The 15,855-nt window shown below is 42.5% G+C and overlaps 1 protein-coding gene across 5 annotated transcripts in view; it reads right to left on the bottom strand.

Moving 5' to 3' along the window:
* The window catches only part of MKX (mohawk homeobox), a 69,351-nt gene continuing 53,818 nt past the window's right edge, over window positions 323-15,855 (bottom strand). For 4 of the 5 annotated variants that reach the window (XM_018057217.1, XM_018057219.1, XM_018057218.1 and 1 more), the window contains exons 6-7: window positions 2,761-2,794; window positions 323-2,655 (exon numbers count right to left, since the gene is read on the bottom strand). In XM_018057217.1, coding sequence (XP_017912706.1) covers window positions 2,469-2,655; window positions 2,761-2,794 — 221 coding nt within the window. In that variant the 3' untranslated portion in view covers window positions 323-2,468. The remainder of the gene's footprint in view (window positions 2,656-2,760; window positions 2,795-15,855) is intronic. The other variant, XM_018057221.1, reaches the window with a different exon arrangement.

Below are 15,855 nucleotides of genomic sequence, written 5' to 3'. Positions count from 1 at the left end.
CAACCCTGATCCAAATGTGAAGCTCCCACATCACATCCCTGACCAACCTTAGGAGAATTATGGCACATAATGGACCCTTTTGTTCTGCTTCTCTTTCCACCTGGTCAGCTCTCAAAGGAAAACAACATTCTTATGATCATTGTGAGGTCTAGAAATTAACTTTTATTTTAAATCTGTCAGGAACTCCTGGCAGTTATTAATTTTATTAAAATGATTACATATGGCAAAACAAAGAATAGAGGTAATTCTATTTCTCTACAACATAAATTATGAGTTAGGGTCTCAGCTGCTGACTCAGCATTGTTGAAGATTTTTTTTTTTTTAAGGATTGGGGGGAGGACTTTAATTTCCAGAAAATATTAAAGCAGCAAGAGAAAAGAAAAAAGTAAAAGTAATTGCAACTGGAGATACTGCCTAGGATGTGCTAATTATATAACTGTCTTGATGTATTTATAGACCGGACTCCAAGCTTTGGTGTTTAAAAACAAAAAATCATGTGAAGAGCTGTCCTTATTGACTTGTCATCCATAGTTTATAACATAGAACAAATTTGCTGATTCTTTTTGAAAAGGTGGTAAAAATCAATTATGACTAATTTAAATTAAAAAGCAACCAGCATTCATTTATCTAACTGAAATATGTAAAAACAAAAACCATTTTATTAAAATATTTAATACCAGAATAACTTATAATAGTATGAAAAAGAGTGAAGTACTTGTCCTTAGTTTTCACTGACATGATCACATTTTGGCAAAATTGTTTTATAAAGATTCCAAAGTTTTTATCATGGATCTATAACTATTTAAGGATCTTATAAACCAAAAGAACTCATACTTCATCTGATCATACAGTCATAACTTACATATCTTGCTTTGCACTTACTGTTACTGCAAACAGCAACTTAGAAAACAAAGTAAAAATATATATATATACAAAATATTTTTATATCAAATTATTTTCATTACACTAAATAAACCCAACCCCCAAATGTTATGGTACATGAAAAAGTGTCCTACAATTTATATCAAGACTGATACTGTCCATATATCAACTAGAGCAGCCTTTCGGTTTAAATGTATTTTGTAAAATAAAGAAAAATATCACCATGCGGCTGCACTGCTGGCTGTCATTCACACTCACAAAAATGCTTTCCAGTTTTTTAAAAAAAAAATTATAAAATAGATTACATACCCAGAAAAAACATCCCACCATTAAAGAGTCAAAGCTCTTTTACTTCTCTGAGCACAAATACTCTGTTATATTTGGCGTCTCTTCTGTTTATTCAAACTTCAAGCCTCCCCAAGCTGATGAGAATACTAAAAAAGATCTTCTTTCTTGATATTGATTATTCTCACTCAATGATAGCCTAATTTAGAAACAAAATGTACTTTATTTTAATGCATGATTTCATTTTAATGTCCTACTTGGCAAAATTCAGAGACTGTTCAATGTTTGTTTTCCATATGTTTTAAATTTAAAAATCAATGTTGTGTATATGTATACCCACAGAGATCCATTTCCTTTATTGCCTGTTTTCAATGCAGTGTAAGTTGCCCATCAGCAATTGTGATTTGAAATGAATCAAATAAAAGGTTTTTCCATATGAAAAGAGCTATTCCATATGAAAAACAGTTTCCATCACAAAACACACTGAACTCTAATGCAAATGGATTATGTTTTAAAACTAAATTATAAATTGAGTTTTACATGGGAAAATTTCGAGTTACTGAGATAATGAAGTTTTTGAAAACTTCGGCAAAACTTGAGAAAAAAAATCCAAATCAATTCTAAAGAGCATCGTGGTGTTTTCCAGCAGTGCTTAAAGACTTATTTTTCTGATCGCATACATTGCCATCTTCCTTGAATGTATACATTATGTGATTCCCAAGCCTTTCCTTTTGGAGGTTTGTAACCTACCAGATATCTAGGCAGGATACACGCATAAAATTCTCACTGTCACTCTGCAAAGCACATTGAACAGTTTTAAATATTGCAGATTTTTTTTTTTAAAGGAACATTTCATTTGGGCTGAAGAGATTTCCAGGCTTTAACATGTGAACTAGTGAACACATTTCAAGGTGTTCAATCCTGGCACCGGTGGCAGGTCCATCCAGAATAAAGCTCACAGTTTAGTAAGCACTGTGGTGCTGTCGTTTTGAGGCACTGCTGCTCTGCTGTGCCCACGTTGTAACTTATTTTCAAGAAGCAAGGCACTTACTGTAACGGCAACACAGACATTTTATGCATACTTGGAGTAACATAAAATAAGTTAATATTTTTGATTAAAGTGGAGTTTTATAATTTATATGTCTTTTATAGAAGCAACTAAATGATACATTTAGGATGATTAAAAATAAGAAGAGGTTTGAGAGGGAGTCATTGTCACTCCTGCTCCAGCTCTTAGGATGAGGGTTTATGAAAAAACACTGATGCGAAGAACAGCCATCCATCTGAAAAGTAACAGACTCTTAAAACTGCGGAACCAGGGGCACTTTGACTGTCTTCACTTCCGCAATGTGGGACGACTTCTGGATGATGCAGCTGGTGGTCCCCTGCGGCTTGTCCTTTCCCTGTGCGAGATTGGTTAAGGCCATGGCTGCGTTGATCTCCTTCCAGTACGTGTCATCCTTGCTCGGTCCCTTTCTAGTAGCTGCACTGGATTTAAGCAGAACAGAAAGAAAATGATCAAACTCACAGCAGCGTACGTAGAAAAGATCATCACTGAAAAGCATGGATGGCAAATAAAAACATACCACTCACCTGTCACCCTTATTAGATCCATTTTCCAGAGTGTCTGTAAAGAAAAGCAAAGATTGGATTACTTTTCCTTTTTTGCTCTCTTTTTTCCAAAAAAAAAAAAAAAACCCAGTACTTACTTATTTTTGGCTGTGTTGGATCTGTGTTGCTGCTTGGGCTTTTTCTCTAGCTGGGGTGAATGGGGGCTACTCTCTAGTTGTGGTGCACGGCCTTCTGATAGGGGCGGCTTCTTTGGTTGCAAAGCACAGGCTCTAGCACACTCAGGCATCAGTAGCTGCGGTGCATAGGCTCAGGATTTGCAGCTCCTGGACTCCAGAGTGCAGGCGCGATAGTTGTGGCATATAGGCTTAGTTGCTCTACAGAATGTGGGATCTTCCCAGGTCAAGCATCAAACTCCCTTCTCCTGCATTGGCAGGAGGATTTTTTTTTTTACCACTGAGCCACCAGGAGAGCCTGAACTATAAAACACGGGCTCCTGGATGGTCTTTGGGGTGCCTGTAGCTCAATAGTCTATGGTTTCCTGGAAATCAAACCTCATCTCAGGGAAAAGACTGGCCATAGTCCCCTCTGGCAAGTCAGCAGGTGAACAAATGACCCAATGCTGACAGCAACCTGGAATTCCTGGTGCATTAGAACAAGCAGCTCAGGTGTGTAATGTCCACATGAGCCCTGCACCCTCCACTGCAGGGAATGAAGGTTAGGGCGTGGCCTCTGCTCATGCATTTTCACCTCTGGTTTAGACTGGCTCCTTCACTCAGAATATGTGTGTCTATCAAAACCACATTATTACAAAGGAGGATGAAATGGGTTTCTGGTCTGGATTAAGCCTCTCTAGGAGAACTGCTTTGGCTAAAAGAACGAGATATTGGGAACACAAAAACAGACATGCTGGAGGGAAAGATTCCAGAGGGTAAAGAAGTAAGGGAAGAACAAAGAATGGGGTTGGGACTCCCCATCAGCCTTAGAGACCCCAAAATACAGTAGTTAAGTCACTGCCATCAACAACCACCACTACCACCAAGAAGCTGCAGGAGGCGCTGTGCCACACACGAGAAGCACAAGAAACATGGCATTTGCTCACAGCTGTCTCTGAGCTCCATGGTTTCTGGAAAGCTTTTTCCTGCTCCCAGTCCTCTCCTTTTCTTCTTCTCTCCTAACCCAGTATTTCTGAAGGCCAATTTTTTTTTTCTCTGCAATACTCAAGGCTAGTTAGGCCATGCACCCTAATGTCCAGCCCTGGGCTCCCAGAGAGCTGTGGAACCAGGAGAGACCTGGGAGGCAAAGCATGAACATGATCATAATATAGTCCAGCCGTGGCAGCACTTCCAGGGATGAGAGGGAAGAGAAAGTAGCAATATGGCCACTTCGACATAGTAGCTAAACTTTGATGCCTTCAGAAAAGAGTCAATGAAATGTGTTCACACATCCTGAGTCAGGCCATGCAGTGAAGACCTGAGATAATAATGGTCACCATGAGCTCTTTGCACAACCTTTTTACTCAAGGCCCACCTCACCCCCGCACCAAAAAAAAAAAAAAAAGAAGACATCAAGAGAAACAAAAGCACTTAGTGAATAAATGACAAGGTTGTTACATGAAACTAACAAATAAATAAATGAGATGATGTGTGGTGCTGTGCTGTGCTTAATCCCTAAGTCCTGTCTGCCTCTTTGTGACCCCACGGGCTATAGGCCGCTAAGCTCCTCTGTCCATGGGCTTCTCCAGGCAAGAATACTGGAGTGGGTTGCCATGCCCTCCTCCAGGGGGTTTTCCCAACCCAGGGATATTACCTAGGTGGATTCTTTACTGTCTGAGCCACCAGGGAAGCCCGGGACTGCATGTGTCTGGCCCCAAATGGAACAATAAATGTTAGTCCCTTTGGTTTTCTTTTGTTTTAAGGCATCTTTGGAAAAATAAGTGGATCTGTGAGGAGTTGATCATCTTCTGGACCTTCTGGCCCCTGCAAGGTTGGCTTGGATGGTTAGCTCCACCTCTGCTGCTTGATAATTTTGGAATTAGAATATTATTCATGTAAATAGAAGAAAAAAATGAAAATTTTGAATTCACAGAACTGTGATAATCCTAGCTTACTGACTGTGCCCTGTGTTCCTTGTATGATTCTAGGCACTTTCAGTTCAGTTCAGTTCAGTTCAGTCGCTCAGTTGTGTCCGACTCTTTGCAACCCCATGAATTGCAGCACGCCAGGCCTCCCTGTCCATCACCAACTCCCACAGTTCACTCAGGTCTAACTTATTTGGCGTTAGTAACTTTGGCCACTTAATGCAAAGAACTGACTCACTGGAAAAGGAGGAAAAGGAGGCAACAGAGGATGAGATGGTTGGATGACATCACCAGCTCAATGGACATGAGTTTAAGCAAGCTCTGGGAGATGGTGAAGGACAGGGAAGCCTGGCGTGCTGCAGTCCATGGGGTCACAAAGAACTGGACATGACTTAGCGACTGAACAACGAGAAAACAACTCTGCGTGTGGACAGCAAGTCTCTGCTGTCTGTTAAGTCTTTCTTTGTGCTATTATCTGCAAATCTTTGCTCAATGACGACAGACACAAGGCACGACCAGAACAGAGAATAAGTCAATGCCTTTGTTTAGGACAAGAAAAGCTAACAACACTGGACATTTTACAGAGAGGGAAAGAGAATAAAAAAGGGGGTTAGCCTTTGCTCACTTTTGTCCACAAATTGCAACCATTCTGTTGCCAAAGAGAAACAATAGGTTTTGGAGATATTTATTCAATGTAAAGTCTTGGCGAAAGCAGAGTAAGGTCCACGATTCTCTAAATAACATTAGGGAAATAACACAACCTAATTTCGAGAAGACCACGTGACTCATGTTCTGGCTCAGGGATGGAGCTCTCTCGAATGGACAGAATCAGATTCCCCACCTGGACTGTCAACAGAGAGTGGTTACAGAGCAGAGGACAGGAAGGAAGCAGGTGGCTGCCGACTGCACATGCAAGGAAGACACAGACATCCCTGTGAAGGTCCACGGAGAGCTTCCTTGGCCCCCTTGCCTGCTAGACACTGCAAGCACTCCCTAACTTCATGACTGCTTGCTGGAATCATTCCACCAAGAAACACCTTGACAACGGCCAACTGTGAAACTGTAAAACTCTGCTTACTCTTGGGGTCTATGTGTTTTACAGTTTGGTGCTTATGAAAATACCTTATGAAAATACACTTCAAAGTGTAAGCACAGAGACCCCATTCCCATTTGGGAGTTCTTCATTAGTTTCAGGAATTTTCACGTCCTTGCAACAAAGAGGATTCCTGTGTTTTATTTCTAGGGCAGATGGGCACTTAGTGTCCTAAGGTATAGGTTCAGGTTCCTTTCCGAACCACAGAAGAAAAGGTTTCATTAAAAAGGAATGAAAAGAAACAGTCTGCTTCTGTATCAGTCCAGTGTTAAAACAGCATGTAACAAACTTCAATGTCGAAGATTTCAAACCGAGAAGGAAAAGCTGACTAGGACTGCCTTTGGGGCTGGGGGTGGGGGGCTCTCTGTGCCCAGGTTTTGGTACAGAACATACGCTGGTGTTAGAAGGGTGTGCTTTTCCTACTACTGGGTATTATGCATCTGAGAGACACCCCCCCCCCCCTCGGAGGCACAGTTCCCAGAGGAAGCAGCCAAGGGAAGACAGCAAACAGGGGCCCTTTTACTCTGAAACATTCATGCTTTTGTAGGAAAGCAAAGAACTATAAAGATCTGGCAGTTTGGGGAGACCTTTCCCCCTCTATTCCTTGTGCTGAGATGAAATCTGGGGAAATGCCCTAGATTATCTGAGGGGAGTTCAGAAAATGCACGACCCCGCTCATTCTATGAAATAGTTGTGTTAAATGTGAATTTTTTTTTTTCCACATGCTCTTTTCCTTTGAAGTATAAACCAGCCGGCAGTTATCTGGTTCAATGGCTTTGTGTCTTTTCAGCCGATCATCAGGCTTTAAGGAAGGGTGGGTTTCTGAACACTACCCCTACTCCCAACTCAGCGCCACTGCAGCAGATGGGCAGTCTCACTGGCTCTCCTCCAGGAGTGGCACCCAGTAGCTCAAGGAAGGATCTGACAGGAGAAGGAAGGGCTCTGAACGCTGCTGAACAGAGGGCAGTCTGAGCCAGAGCAGGCGTTTCCCTGACGCTAATTACCGTGCGCAGACCCGAGGTCTATGCATGTCCTACATTCAGCTCAGCCTATCTCCTACTCTGCAAGAAGCTTGGCTCAGCCTCTCCCACGTCTGAGCTAAAATGCCGTTTTAGATCCTCAGGTTCCAAAAATCAGCTACGCTGTCAATTACCATAAAAGCAACTGGTTGGCAGGAACAACTTGCTGAACCAGCCAAAAGAGCATGTTTTAAGACCAAAAAAGAAAAGGAATGAAAAAGAAAAAAAAAAAAAAAAAAAGGACTTGCGTAGTTACGAAAATCTTGGATGCTGTAAAACCCAAACCATGTTGAAACTTAAAATGGGGCTATCCTCAGTTTGGACATGTGTTTCCTTATAAAGTTAAGTAGAGAAACAATTATAAAGGAAATTCAGTCCTACTGCAGCTCACAGTCGTGTGAGCGCAAAGCCCTGTGGGCAGAGTGTCCATTCAAGTTTGAGAAACATGGTTCAGAAATATTAACTCTGAAATATATACTCCTGAGGTAATATTTCGGGTCATAAAAAGAGACAAAAATAGGGCCAAAGCTTTTGTGCTGAGATGGTTTTCAAATTTAATCAGTTAAGTCCTAAAGTTAGGAATGTCTTGAAACGTTTCCCCAAAGACTACTCACATCACGGAAAGGTAAATAAAATTGTGTCTAAGAACCTGAGTATTTTTAATTAAGTGATCCGAGTCATCCATCCAATGTACGTTTTCCTAAATGAAGGCAGAGAGAGAGAGAGCTCCAGATGCTTGACATCTGTACCCTCTCACCCTTGGTCGGTTTGGGGGCCGCTGCTGGAGAGAGCAGGGGTGGGATAGCCAGGCCTAGTGTTTCTCACCTCAGAGTCCTGAGGGCCCCTTGCACACCACCCAGATCCATCTCTGGAGTTATTTACATACTTGGCACAGCAGAGATAAAGACTGAGACTCTTGGGGAATTGGCCAGATATGAAGCCTCACTAAGATTCCAAAATACCGACTGCTCCAAATTTGCAGGATCTCATAATAGACAGATCCCCATTCCCCTTGTCCTGTCTGTCTCTACTTCCCTAGGCACTAGGTCTGGGCTGGGTTCACACACCCGGCAGACTGATTGATTCCACTGTAACGCTACATTTATTTACTTTTAAAAACAGAATTTCGGGACTTCCCTGGAGGTCCAATGGTTAAGACTTCACTTTCCAAGGCAGAGGGTGTGGGTTCGATCCTGGGTAGGTGAGCTAAGATCCCACATGCCTCCGGCCAAAAAAGGAAAACAAAACATAAAACAGAAGCAATATTGTAACAAATTCAATAAGGACTTTAAAAATGGTCCCCATCCAAAAACAATCTTAACAAATAAACATTAAAGAAAAAATAAAAGTAGCGTTTGTTGCTGTTCTCTAATAAGAAAGCCATGTAGGTTTGCTGCAGATAATACAGGAAAAAGTGGAAAAGAGAAAATCAAGGGCAGTTTAGGGATAACTCGAATAAATATTTGGATGAATGGCCTCCCAAAGTAAGTTTATATACATTTTTTTTTTTAAGAGAGTCATTTTGTACATGTTTTAGAACTTGCTTTTTTACTTAACTTCTACCTTTTGCATACCCTTTTGCTAACAAATAAGATAATCTATCACCTGGCCTACTCTGATGTGGCAATATTTGTTTTTTCTTTTTGAATTTATGAAAAAGAAACAGCTTGAAAAAATTCAAAATCTAGCTCCACTCGGTTTAAACTTGGATATTGAGAATCTTGAATGTTATAAGAAGGGGCTACCGTTAATATAACAATTACTAGCATTTCACGGAGAAGGCAATGGCACCCCACTCCAGTACTCTTGCCTGGAAAATCCCATGGATGGAGGAGCCTGGCAGGCTGCAGTCCATGGGGTCGCTGAGAGTCGGACACGACTGAGCGACTTCACTTTCCCTTTTCACTTTCATGCATTGGAGAAGGAAATGGCAACCCACTCCAGTGTTCTTGCCTTGAGAATCCCAGGGACGGCAGAGCCTGGTGGGCTGCTGTCTATGGGGTCGCAGAGAGTCAGATACAACTGAAGCGACTTAGCAGTAGCAGCGGCAGCAACATCTTTTCTGTACTTTTTGCTAGTATTTTAGACCATAAAGATACTCCCGGCCAAAAAAAAAACTTGGTGTAGCGTTAGTTGCTCAGTCAAGTCTGACACGTTGCGATCCCATGGACTGTAGCCCACTAGTCTCCTCTGTCCATGGGATTCTCTAGGCAAGACTACTGGAGTGAGTTGACATTTCCTTCTCCAGAGGATCTTCCTGACGCAGGGTTCAAACCCAGGTTTCCTGAATTGCAGGCAAACTCTTTACCGTTTGAGCTACAGGGAGGACCTCGAAAAGGCTTAACCCCTTCCTTATTATTTAGTCTGTAATATATATTTTAAAAAATGGTCCAAATCACAGAACAGGAAACCTACGCTCTGTTGAGCTCATCCCTGCACTTTGACAATTTTATTTATTTGTTTATCGGCTGGGCTGGGTGCTCACTGCTGCACAGGCTTTCCTCCAGTTGCAACAAGTGGGGACGACTCTCCAGCAGAAGCGCTCCCGCTTCTCACTGCGGTGGGTTCTCTAGTGGCGAAGCACGGGCTCTAGGGCACGTGGCCTCAGGGGTGGTGAAGGGGCTCCATTGCCCTAAGGCACATGGAATCAATCTCCTGCCATGTTTCCTGCATTGGCAGGAAGATTCTCTACCACTGAGCTACCAGGAAGCCCCACCTTCTCACTTTAAGTTAGAGTTACACTCCCTAGCAACAGCGGTCCCCAGCCTTTTTGGCTCCAGGGAATGGTTTCATGGATAACAATTTTTTTCACAGACTGGTGTGTGAGGGGGATGGTTTCAGGATGATTCTCATAAGGAGCATGCAATCACTTTGCCGACAAAGGTCCATCTAGTCAAAGCTATGGTTTTTCCAGTAGTTACGTATGGATGTGAGAGTTGAACCATAAAGAAGGCTGAGTGCCAAAGAATTGATGCTTTTGAACTGCGATGTTGGAGAAGACTCTTGAGAGTCCCTTGGACTGCAAGAGATCAAACCAGTCAATCCTAAAAGAAATCCACCCTGACAATTCACTGGAAGGACTGATGCTGAAGCTGAAGCTCCAAAACTTTGGCCACCTGATTTTCGAAGAGCCAACTCATTGAAAAAGACTGATGCTGGCGAAGATTGAGGACAAGAAGAGACGAGGGCGACAGAGGACAAGATGGTTGGATAGCATCACCGACTCAATGGACTTGAGTTTGAGCAAACTCTGGGAGACAGTGAAGGACAGGGAAACCTGGCGTACTGCAGTCCATGGGGTCGTAAAGAATCGGACATGACTGAGTGACTGAACAACAACAACCACCTAGATCCCTCGCATGTGTGTTTCACAGTAGGGTTTGTGTTCCTAGGAGACTCTAAAGCCACCCCTGATCTGACTGGAGGCAGAGCTCAGGTAATGCCAAACCATGGGGAGTGGCTGTAAATACAGAAGAAGCTTTGCTCACTTGCCCCGCCCTTCACCCCCACAGGCCAGGGACTGGACCAGCCTTTGGCCCTGCGGGCCTCTGTTCTGTGATCCCCCTTGCATCACCAGGAGGGAATAACTGCTAAGTAACTGCCAGACAGCTGTTACTGCATCACTTTTAGAGGAAATGTTTGTGGTTATCCTCTCTTTAGGGGTAGTGAGAGCTTTTGAATGAGTAAAGATAAATCATCCCGAGTGATTCTGCCCAAAAAGGAAGGGATAAAAACCTATCCAACAACCTGCAACATTTATCTGTTGATGATTCAGCTGCTTTTTTTTTTTTTTCCAGCGCCACAGACCAAAAGTGAATTGCACTTTAAAAGTTCAGCATGACAGGAAAAGACTGCCATAAAAACTCCATGACTATCAAGGCTATTGCTCATGGAAGGATTATGGAGCCTTTTGGAATAGTGAAGTGAAATGAAGTGAAAGTTGCTCAGTCGTTTCTGACTCTTTGCAACCCCATGGACTATACAGTCCATGGAATTCTCCAGGCCAGAATACTGGAGTGGGTAGCCTTTCCTTCTCCAAGGGATCTTCCCAACCCAGGGATCGAACCCAAGTCTCCCGCATTGCAGGCAGATTCTTTACCAGCTGAGCCACAGGGGAAGCCCTTTGGAATAGTGAAAACTACAAAATGAAACCCACCTCAGCTTCATGGATGGAAGTGGTTATTTTTTTCTCCCTTTTGCAATATACTAGCTACATTATTCATCCTGGGGCCTTAAAGAATGAATGGCTTCCAAAATTATTTGAGTTTAGAGAAAAATCTTTTCCAAAAATTAAGCCAGTGTTTCCTCCAGCCATGACTTCCACCATCTGGCTGAGGATTCTTCTCCTTCCTGTTACCTCTCATGTGGGCTGGCCCTGCACTACAGCTAACGGTGCCCAGATGGCCTGTATCCACAGGGTCCCCACCTTCAGTTGCCTTTCTGTCAATGCAGCCTGCTCTCTATCTCCTCCTAGAAAATGAAACATTAGAAACCACACACCTCTACTAGACCAGTAGTGAAGAGGGGGAAGCTTTCAGGATAGGTTATATTGCAGGAACAGAAGCAGAACACCTTCCCTGTTCCAGGAGCACATGCACCTGTGGATAAACCTGTGAATGTTGTCCTTATCAGTTAGGGGGCTATAGAGCCTTCCTGTGACTTTTCTGACTATGCAGGGGGTCTCCTTGTTAATTATGAGCTGAACCTTTGTCCTGGTAAAACAGTTATTCTGACCTCATCAGTCTGGACTAGAGGACTAAAGGCATAGGAAGTGGGATTTGCAACTTGAAAGTAACTTTTCAAATACGCACAGCACCACCCAATTAGAATGTCTCAGCTCCACTTTCCATCTTTCCCACTAAAGATATTAAATGTCCTCAATCCTAAATTACTCTGCGTGGTCCCATTACCAAGATCGCTCCTCTGTGATCTCAAGGGCTCCACCTTCCCAAAGTTGAAACCCTTCAGTCTGAAATTTCACTCTGAAGATCAGAATGTAGTCTCTAGGGAGGAAATTGTTGGTAAGTAACCAGAAAGGGGGTCTGGAAATGTTAAGTATTCTCATTTCTATTCTTAGCACGTCATTACTAACTCTGAGGGTGGTCTGCTGTGAAGTACAGAGGCAGTGTGGGGCAGTGGGTAGAGCCCAGACCCTAGAGCCAGAGGCTGGGGTTGGATCTCTGCTCCACCACTGATTCTCTGTGTGACAGTCTGCCAAAGGACTGACCTCTCTGTGCTCTGACTTTCTTACCTAGGAAGTGGGGCTAATCACATTAGATTCAGTGTTGTTATGAGGAATGTGTGATTTCATATTTTCTAAAATGACTTATAAGAAAGCTTAAGCATATATACCAAGAACGACTGATACATAAATCCTTGTAAAAATTAACCTCTCGGAGAGGTTGAATGTAGTCACCAGAAAAGTTAGTACTGTTCAGAGATTTGATATGAAAACCATTATGTAAGATGAAATATTTTAATTCTGGGCAAAGCCCATCAGCCTAGATTAATGGATTAAGGGTGCAGAATCTATCATCTTCAAAGACAAGATGGCTTTTCTGATGCTATTTTGTGCCAAAGTACAGTAACATGCCAAGACAGAGAACGCTGGAGCCACATTAAAGAATATCCACTGATTTTAAGTGTCTAATGGATTTTGTTACTTCATTTTCTCAAGGGGAATACTGGAGATATCACCCAAACGTTTCATTCATGAAAGCGAAGTTTTCAGCCAAAATCTCAGAAAATGCCTTCCTAATTACACGCGAAGAACTTCTGTGTGTGCCTGTGTGTTACAAGGAGCATTAATTGTTTATAAAAGTGCTCTCTTTTACATGCAAGTTGGGCTACTAGTTCTAAAAACAGGGTAGACTTGCTCTGATTCTTGGCTAAACTTTAGTTTTGTCCCAGGGTGATGACATTGACATTCATCCACCAAGTTTTGCAACAATGCAAAACGACCATGGGTGTGGCTGCCGCACTGCAGTTCTAGAAGGTTGATGTTTAGTAAATATATAGCTGAATAGTGTTATGTTAGAAAGTACGAACACAACTTCCTTTAGCAAAAAAAAAAAAAAAAAAAAAGGGCCTTTTAAATGGAAAAATGTGTATTTGTTATAATCTAGAAATTGGCTGGAAAATCTGGCTCCATCTATGTATTTTTAAGTTCGTCAGTATCTCTGAAAAATCATCAAAAAGTACTTCTGCTTTGATATATGAACCGTAGTGTATCCTTGACTTGGCTCACATTATGGCCATGCTTTTCAAATTCCTTAATACCATCTCCAGAAATGACACTTCAGACTAGGCGATCTTGCTGTTAAACCTGTCTGAATGCATTAACACCAGAAATGACACAATAAGAGAGAGGATGTTTGCCAACTTCTTGGCTCTTTCAGAAGAGGAGCAAATGGCAGTGTCTCTGCTCACAGTTCATCTGCTGTATTTATTAATAGAAAAGCAGCATATTTCAGACATAGATGAACTGTGCTACCAGTCCTTCTCCTACATTTCAAGTACATTTGGATGTTGCGAATACACTTGAAATGTTAAAACTATACTTGGCATGTCAGGGTTCTATGTTCACACATTTCTACACTTAAAGGTTCTGTGATTTTCTGCTTTTAATTCCAGGAACAGTCATTTAAAGTCTAAACCAGGGTGGGGAAGGACTTTCAAATGAAAATTGGAAAGATTTTTGTTGATGGTATGGAAGGCAGGAGGCATAAAGATGAGGTAGAAGATTTTGCTGGCCATGGGTGTGGCTGTAGGTCTAAGCATTCCCCTGGTCTAGAAGTCTTCTGATGACCCCCTTTGACCAAGAGAAGACCACATAATCTCCAGGAATCTATTTGTGAAATGGCACGGGAGCTTCTTAGGTGGCACAGTGGTAAAGAATTTGCCTGCCAATGCGGTAGATACAAGAGATGTGGGTTGGTTCCTGGGATCAGGAAGATCTCCTCGCGTAAGAAATAGCAACCCTCTCCGGTATGCTTGCCTGGAGAATCCCATGGACAGAGGAGCCTGGTGGGTTACAGTCCATGGGGTCACAAAGAGTTGGACATGACTGAGCACACACACAGTGGCGTATACAGGTCCTATTCCACTGCTCTCACCCAAAGGTAGGATACAAAAATTTTCTTTGAAAAAGAAGGGGATAAGTTGTTTACCTCTAACAAGTTGATCAATTTGGGGAGAAATCAAAAACATTTTATAGGTCAAGCCCACGATTTTATACAGTAATTTCTCTAAGTCGTAGGATGCGTCTTAAGATCACAGGAAAATAGCTGTGGGCTCAGTAGGAACAGGACTTGCGTGAGTCACGTTATGTGAACTGCATCTGAAGGGCTCCCCCCAAAAACGAGGAAACAGTAACTGTCCCTCCTGGGCTTGCAATGAGGATTCAACGTGGTGTCCAGTGCCCAGCTCTTGAAACAGAACCTGGCCTGTAGGAAGGGCTGCTACTGCTGCTGCTAAGTCACTTCAGTCATATCTGACTCTGTGTGATCCCACAGACGGAAGGGTTATGACGCTACAGTTGTGGGGTGATGCTGACGCTGTCAGCCGACCTTCACCAACTGTGGGGGCCATTCCAGGCTCCGCGTTGTTGCCAAGTGCCCTAGGCCTCAGCTGGGACAGCCAAGGCTGCAATTAATGCTCCGAGTTCCCGACTCTATCTTTGTATCAGTAGCAGATATAACACTTGTATTAGGAAAATGCCGTTCAGAAATGGGTGACTCCAGGTTCAAAATGTTTTTGTCTATTTTTGCTTGCTGCTGCTGCTAAGTCGCAGCAGTCCGTCCGACTCTGTGCGACCCCATAGACGGCAGCCCAACAGGCTCCTCTGTCCCTGGGATTTTCCAGGCAAGAACACTGGAATGGGTTGCCATTTCCATCTCCAATGCATGAAAGTGAAAAGTGAAAGTGAAGTCACTCAGTCATGTCCGACTCTTAGCAACCCCATGGACTGCAGCCTTCCAGGCCCCTCTGTCCATGGGATTCTCCAGGCAAGAGTACTGGAGTGGGTTGCCATTGCCTTCTCCACTATTTTTGCTTAACACCACTAAAAACAAAAACAAAAACAAAAAAACCTGCCTTTTTATTAATAGGAGGAGTAATAAAACTTTGGGCTTCCTTGGTGGCTCAGCAGTAAAGAATCCACCTAACAAGGTAGGAGATGCAGGTTCAATTCCTGGATCAGGAAGATCCCCTGGAGAAGGAAATGGCAACCCACTCTGGCATTCTTGCCTGGGAAATCCCATGGACAGATGGAGTCACAAAGGAGTTGGATACAACTTAGCGACTAAACAACATATAAAACTTGACTTGCATTATTTTCCCCAGGTGTTACAGTTTTTGCTATGGAGTGATGTATAACTTAGGGGGAGTCATTACAAATACAACTTAAGAATAAAGGAACCCACGATTTCCACTGTAAAACATGGCACAGTTCTTCAAAATAATCAAATCACCCTTCTTCTTCTAACTGGAACAGCTATGGTAATGACAGACTGTTACAAGATCTGTATTTTCTATTTTGAAAATAAACATGTAGACCCACTTCTATATTGCTGTGATGTAGGGCCTTTTATTTTCGAGAGTCTTATATTTTTCTAAATTTTCCTTTGGGAACATAGAGTGACAAATAGTAATCCAGATAGGGGTCATCAAAAAGTAATTATTCAATGTAATGCAGAGTTGTTTTTTTTTTTCTTTCTAGGGTAGGATAAAAAGCCTTCATAAAGTAAAGTAAACTTAGTTTCTGTTGCCCTTAGTAGAAGTAAAGTAAACTTACTTTCTGTTGCCCTTAGTAGACTGTTTTGTTCAGGCCTGCTTCAAAAAGGACAGACCTTGGTTTTATTATACATGGTGATGAGGTTTACAAACAGTTTTTGGTTATTTTTAATCTGTTATTTTTACAGCAGCCC

Source organism: Capra hircus, chromosome 13, assembly GCF_001704415.2.
Source record: "Capra hircus breed San Clemente chromosome 13, ASM170441v1, whole genome shotgun sequence".
Lineage (NCBI taxonomy): Eukaryota > Metazoa > Chordata > Mammalia > Artiodactyla > Bovidae > Capra > Capra hircus.
This window is presented reverse-complemented; position numbering and strand designations above follow the sequence as displayed.